The sequence below is a fragment of the Mirounga angustirostris genome, unplaced genomic scaffold, assembly GCF_029215605.1.
Source record: "Mirounga angustirostris isolate CCGP_5_RB_7025 unplaced genomic scaffold, mMirAng1.0.hap1 SCAF_7, whole genome shotgun sequence".
Lineage (NCBI taxonomy): Eukaryota > Metazoa > Chordata > Mammalia > Carnivora > Phocidae > Mirounga > Mirounga angustirostris.
In genome coordinates this window covers 21,292,827-21,300,046 of record NW_026991715.1, presented here as the reverse complement: position 1 = coordinate 21,300,046, position 7,220 = coordinate 21,292,827, and the positions used below count along the sequence as shown (strand labels likewise).

The 7,220-nt window shown below is 33.0% G+C and overlaps 1 protein-coding gene across 1 annotated transcript; it reads right to left on the bottom strand.

Annotated features, from left to right (window-relative positions):
* Positions 1 to 1,613: 1,613 nt before the first annotated feature.
* Positions 1,614 to 2,006, bottom strand: LOC123855853 (ribosomal biogenesis factor-like). Its single transcript, XM_045891916.2, has one exon. It carries the CDS (start codon positions 1,971 to 1,973, stop codon positions 1,671 to 1,673), a length of 303 nt encoding a protein of 100 aa, XP_045747872.1. The 5' UTR covers positions 1,974 to 2,006; the 3' UTR covers positions 1,614 to 1,670.
* Between the last annotated feature and the right edge of the window lie 5,214 nt (positions 2,007 to 7,220).

Here is a 7,220-nt window from a genome sequence, read left to right as displayed (position 1 = left end):
TCTGCAAAAGAAAGAAAATCAAACATATCCTGGAACTTTTCAGAACTCCATCAATAAATAAAAAATCCTAAATGCTTTCATAGAAATGAGAAAAGGAAATTAAGTTTACTTACAAAGAAACATAAATCAACGTGATTATCAGATGCTTTTTATACAATACCATATATAGAAAATAATGGGAGACATCCTAGAATAAGTTCAAGAAAGGTGTTTTTTGTTTATTTTTATTCTAATCTGTATTGTTTGCTTCCTTCTTCTAGTTTTGTGTTTAGTTTTTGCTTTGTAGATTTGTGTTTAGATTCTTTCCACCCCCCCCCCAATGTATTTAAGTTGTAAAATTAGGTTGTTGACTGGAGAGCTTCTTTTTTAATGTAAGCGTTTAGAGCTATGAATTTCCCTCTTAGAACTGTTTTCATAATAGCATTGCGCAAATTTTGTTTTGTTGTATTTTAATTTTCATTTGTCCTAAAATATTTTGTAATTTTCCTTGAAATTTCTTCTTTGACCCTTTGGTTGTTTAAGAATGTGTTGTATAATTTTCACATATTTGTGGATCTTGTAGTTTTCCTTCTATTGATTTCTAGTTTAATTTTTTGTGAAAAGATACTCTGTATGATTTCAACCTTTTTTAATTTATTAAGACTTGTTTTGTGGCCTAACATATATGATCTATCCTGGAGAATGTTCCATATGAACTTGAGAAAAATGTATATTCAGCTGTTGATGGATATAATGTTCTGTTTATGTCTGGTAGGTCCATTTGGTTTATAGTGTTAAGTCCTCTATTTCCATATTAATCTTCTGTTTGGTTTTCTTTCCTTTATTGAAAGTGGGGGTAGTGAAGTATCCCACTATTACTGTGGATCTTTTTATTTCTTTCTTTGATTCTGTTGATATTTGCTTTGTATATTTAGAGGCTCTTATGTTTGGTGCATCTTTGTTTATAATTGTTATATCTTGGTGAATTGATCCATTTATCGTTACAGAATGCCCTTCTCTGTATTTTGTAACAAATTTTTGACTTAAAGCCTATTTTGTCTGTTAAGAGGATAACTATCCCGTGCTCTCTTTTGGTTACTACTACTACTCTCTCTTGACAGAGAGAGACACAGCAAGAGAGGGAACACAAGCAGGGGGAGTGGGAGAGGGAGAGGCAGGCTTCCTGCGGAGCAGGGAGCCCGATGCGGGGCTCCATGCCAGGACCCTGGGATCAGGATCTGAGCCAAGGCAGACGCTTAACAACTGAGCCACCCAGGCGCCCCTGGAATATCTTTTTTATCCTTTTACTTTCAAGCTATGCATGTCCTTAGATCTAAAGTTAGTTTCTTATACACAGTCTATAGTTGAATTATGTTTTTTTTTAATTCATTCAGCCAATATATGTCTTTTGATTGAAGGGGGAAGGTATTCCATTTATATTTACTGTAATTACTGATAGGGAAGGATATACTATTTCCATTTTGAAAATTGTTTCCTTTGTTTCTTATAGCTTTTTTGTCCTTCATTTCCTTCCTTACTGCCTTCCTTTGTGTTTAGCTGATTTTTTTGTGTTGATACTCTAATTCCCTTCTCATTTCCTTTTGTGTATATTCTTTTTTTTTTTAAAATAAAACTGTATAAAACATTTAATTTATTGGTCTTTTTGGGGTATCTGCTGTATCTCCAGTGTATTACAACTGAGCCATTAATCTTGTCGCTTCATCAACATTAACTGGTTCGTTTTCATGACACTGCTGAGGAATCAGCTGTTTCTGCAAAGGTTCAAGGGAAAGGCCTTTTGAGAAAGGGGCAAGTTCCTTTTGTATATGTACAAAAGCTTTATTCACTCTGTTAACTTTTTCATCATTCACAATGTTTATCTTCTTAAGATTAGTAGTAACTGGTTTTGCTTTGTTTTTAGACTTAAAGTTTTTTTGGCTGGCTATATGAAATACATTCCTGGACTTCTGCCCTCTTAGTTTGTTCTTGGCCATTGTGCTCCGGCTGACACCATCTACACGCAGAACATCTTCCTTGTGTATATTCTTATATTCTATAGATATTTTCTTTGTGTTTACCATGAATATCACATACAGTATCTTAGAATTATAATCATCTATTTTAAACTAATACGAATTTAACATCAATCTCATGCCAAAACCTTTCTTTACCTTAGCCCCTCTTTATATTATTGTCATAAATTTCACCTTTACATATTATGTATCTATTAACATGGATTTAAATTATTTTTATACCTTTTTATATCTTTTAAATGCTATAAAGAATTAGAAATGGAGTTATGAGCTAAAATGACAATACTACAGGTTTGTACATTTGTCCATATATTTACTTTGATTAGAGAAATTTGTATTTTCATATGGTTTCAAATTACTTTCTGGTATTGACTTTCTCTTGCCACTTTCATGATTCTCTCTTTGTCCTTGACTTTCAACAGTTTGATTATAATGTGTCTCAGTGTAGGTCACTTTGGGTTTATCCTACTCGGAATTCACTGAACTTCTTGTATTTGTATATCCATTTATCCCCCTCAAGTCTGTGATGTTTTCAGCCATTATTTCTTCCAATAAGCTCTGTGCCCTTTTCTCTCTCACTTCTTCCAGGAATTCCAAAATGCTATCCTGGTCTACTTTTTGGGGTCCCATAAATCCCTTATGCTTTGCCAATTTTTCTTTATAATTTTGTGGGGTTTTTTTTTACTCCTCAGACTCAATGATTTCCGATGACCTGTCTTCATATTCAGTGATTCTTCTGCCTGATTAAGTCTACTTTTGAACCCCTCTAGTGAGTTTTTTGTTTCAATTGTATTTTTCAGCTCTGGAAATTCTTTAATTCTAATACACACAGACACACTTAACTTTTTGTTGATATCTGTTCATAAATCATTTTCCTGATTTTACATAAATTGCTATTTGAGCATGTCTTTTAGCTCATTGAACATATTTAAGACTTTTGTTTTAAATTTTTGTCTAGTCAGAGGTCTCTGTTTCTTTAGTTTTGTTTTCAGAGATTTATTTTGTTCCTTTGAATTGGACATGTTTCCTTCTTTATTTGCAGACTGGCAGGGGAGAAGCCTCACTTATCAGCCCAGCATGAAGACTTAAGGTCTTCTCAGACCTTTTCTGAGTATGCGTCTCCTCTGGGCCTCTGTGTGTATATTCTTCCAATTATTCTATACAAATTCTGTTTTTAAGTGTTTTAATTTCCCTACGTGTCTTATTCCTTCTACTTTTTGGGGACTTAGATGTTCCAGTGCATTTCTCTGTTCATAATTTCTTACCCCCACACATCTGCAGGTCTTCATTCTCCCTGAAGTTTTCATGTCTCATAGTGCCTGCCACAGCTGTCCATGGCTTTCAACCTGACATCCAACATATGCTGCCATTCCTTTCTGAGCTCTGAGTCAAGCAATATAGAAATCATTTCCTTCATATAGCCCACAGAAAGGCCACAATGTTGCACACAAATTCCATTTTTTTCCTTCCTTCCTAAAGGAAGAAACTTGTAAATGGGCAATTTCCTCCTGATTGTGTCATGCCACTTTAAGGAGGGAGTGTAGTAAGGGCCGGCAAAAACACCATGAAATTTCCTACCATTCTGAGTGTGGCTTTTTCATGATCAGCTGTTTGTAGGTTGCTACAGATTTTTAACTGGTTTTCAGACCACCTACAAAGCTATTTTAGTTAGTCTCTAGCTGTTTACTTGATGTTCCCAGAGGGTGATGAGAGCCTGGAGCTTCCTAGTCAGCCATCTTGTTATCATCACCCCAAGAAAGGTATTTTAACTTTATACTTTATATGTAGTGTAATAAACATTTAATTGTGAGTTTAAAATGAAATCTCTTTTGGGCATCCAAAGACTCAGTAGGTTTACCAGTCATAGTTTCTTCCTGAAAAAAAAAATCAAAAACACTGCAACAAAATTTTAATACTAACTTTAAATATTATTATTATTATTATTATTACTCTTGTTCGGGGAATAGAAATGAAAGAGTAGTCATAAATTAATAAAAAACAGAAAACATATGACTCATATGACTCTTTTTAAAATATTGATAAGTAATGAAAAACAATAATTTAGGATAAAAATTCAAAATAATTCTAGTGGTTGATTGCAAAGAAGACTGGAGCAACAGAGAAAAGTGATGGCTTGTCATATTGTTTTGTTGTTCAGGATGGTGGATGCAATTTATTGTAGGTTTTGATAACAAAAGCTTATATGTCTGGCAGAGATTATATGGCTGGGATTATATAATTGAGTTTACAAGCACAGATTCCAAGAAAAATCCTATATAAATTACAACCAGCAGAATATTAAAACAAATGGTAATATTCAGTGTTGGAGAAGGTAAGTGAAACCAGTGACCTTATATATTATTAGTAAAAGTGGTATTGCTAAAGTCTTTCTGGAGAATGATTTTGCAATATTTATCTAATTTTAAAATATGTAAATTTTTGCCTAACAATTCTACTTTTGTAAAAAGTACCTAATATTTTATCTAAAAAGACATATGAATATTTTATTAAAATATTTTTTTGTAAAGTGAAAAATAAAAGGAGACTTGTATGTCTATTACATGAATTGTTTTGGATTTTAGTGAATGCATATTGTGAAATACTGTTTAGCAGCTTAATAGAATAAGATCAATTGGCATAGAAACTGCTCCAGGATGCATTATTAAGTAAAAAAAAACCCACAAGTAGTGGAAAGGTATACATTATGATTTGTTGTATAAGTAACAAGACAGTATCACGTATTTGTATATGTATTTGTAAATTCATGGGAAAATCTAAATTATACTAATAGTTAATGATAGGAATACGATTGGGTTGGTCTCGGTGAACCGAGAGACTCACTTTTAGTATATATGCTTCTTTTTGGATGTACTGCCATATTTTTTGGTGTAAAATAAATAAAAGCATGTTTAACCAAACAATCAATTTGGAATAATCTGACCACCTAGCCACATAGGTAATTTATATTTGTCATTAACACAGCTAAGAGGACCTAGCTACCATTTTTTAAATCTAAACATTTTTTTTTTCTTAGAGATTTTGGCGCAAACACAAAGTAACCTGGTTGTTAGGGTCAATCCTGATATTAATTGAAGATTAGCAAATAGGTAGAAATAAATTTGTCTCTGTTATAGGAGAAGAAAGAATGCAAGAACTAAGTGCAAGGGAGAACCAACAAATAGAAATGTGTACATAATTAAAATTTTTAAATCAGCAAGTTCAAAAATAAGGCTAATCAAAAAAATAGTATGCCAAGACTGTCTACTGATGTATTAATTTGCCTACCTAGCTATTTATTTCACTGTTTGATAATCAGAGTGTTATTTTTAATTGTTCCTATGTGTTTTTTGTTAGTTAATTGCAATATAAAGAATGCCATCCAATCAGATTATTTGATTATACACAGTCTTTTGGTGGGGGGAAGGAGCAGATTTCTGGCATCCTAGCATTCTCTGCTTGGGAACACGCCTTCCTCCATTTCTTTTAGCAGTCAGCAGAATAGTCTGACACGAGGGAAATGCCTGCCAAGGAACTTTAGAAGGAGGCAGTTTTTAATTAACAGGGGCCAGAGAAGGTGATAACCCCAAGGGGTAGTGAAGAGAAATTAACATGGAAAAGCAGTTCCACGCTTATGTGGGTCCCAAAAGGCCAGCCGTATTAGTGGTGTCTGTTCTGATTGAACTTTTGCTGTGTCTTTTTATTGATTCACTTGTCAGAATCTGACAAAAGGACCGCTGCCCATCAGTTGTTTGCTCAGAGTGGTGGGTTATGGCTAGAAAATGCTTGCTTGTACGGCTGACTGCAGAGCGAGAGCTGTTGTTTTGGTTATCATTTTATAGACATGATTAATGTTGTTGGGTTTTATGTAAGAATTAAGCATGTATACACACACACACAGCCTGAGAGGCTTATTTACCTGGGATTTTTGAGCCTTTTTATTCTCTTAGTTCTTTGCCTGGTTTTGCAGAAAACTCTTTTACTTATTAAAATATTTAAAAATGCAATTTCAGGGATAATAATTACACTGATTGTTGCAGACACTTTTTTTTCCTGCCATTTACCAAATCCTTGCCTTATGAAATATTTTTAAAGAATTATGTCTTGTGAATAAATATTTCAAGTTTCTCTCCCAAGGATGAAAATGAATAGTAAATAAAGCATGTAAAGATCTTGTGAAATCAGCTCAAGTAGTAAAGGGAGGAGAAGGTGGAGGGACTTTCTTTTTTTTTTTTTTTAACTGCCAAAGATGGTACATTGAGCTGGCAAGCCTAGGGTGGGCCCCAGGAGAGCTTTTGTGCTTTTAGCACAGTGAGAATGGAAACGTTCTTTAAAATATTTTAAGAACGTTTTAAACACTGTGGGTCTTTTTGCCTCTGTGATAACCATGCTTACTACAGAATTCTGTGTAGGTTTACCAGTTTCAAAATATGTTTTTTCTAAAGCAAGGACAGACTTCCGACACTTCTTAAAAAGATGTGATTATTTTTTCTAAATTCAAAGAGTACTGTCCTTATTATTAGCTCCTTGAAATACAGTATTTATTAAGGTCACTTAGTAAGAAAATAGTAAAATCATCAATACTTAGAGCTTTTTTTGTTTCTTTTTCTCCATTTTGTGAGGTTTTGGACCCATTTATAAAGAAGTGATTCAGCCAGAGTTATAGATCACTCACATCCAAAGTTAATGAGCATCTAGATCTATGCATCTAAATCAGGGTCCATTAACTAACTACATCTAGCAATTGAACACTTGAAATGTAGTCAGTCTGAATTGAGATGTGCTGGAAGTGTGAAATACACACTGGATTTTTATAGATGTATTATGAAAAATAGAATATAAAATATCTCAGTAATAACTTTTTATATCGATTACATGTTTAGTATATTTGATATATTGGGTTAAATATATTATTAAAAATGATCTTACATGATTAAAAGATTTTTAAGTGTAGCTACTAGAAAATTTAAAATTACATATGTGTCTCACATTATCTCTCTATTGGAAGTATTATTTTAGGTAACAGTAAAATTCCCTATTTATTAAGAATTTGCTGTATGACGTGTGCTGTAACCAAATACATGATATGTATTATCTCGCGTAATCTAATAATCTCATTGAGATAGATGTTATTGTTACCTCTCTGTAGACAAGGAAGTTTAGGAAAGATTATGCAACTATATAAAAATATTTCACTCTTCTTCAGTAATT

What these genes read in the sequence shown, in the direction of transcription:
- LOC123855853 (XM_045891916.2), bottom strand. Translation starts at nt 1,973, where the DNA reads ATGGCCAAGAACAAACTAAGAGGGCAGAAGTCCAGGAATGTATTTCAT.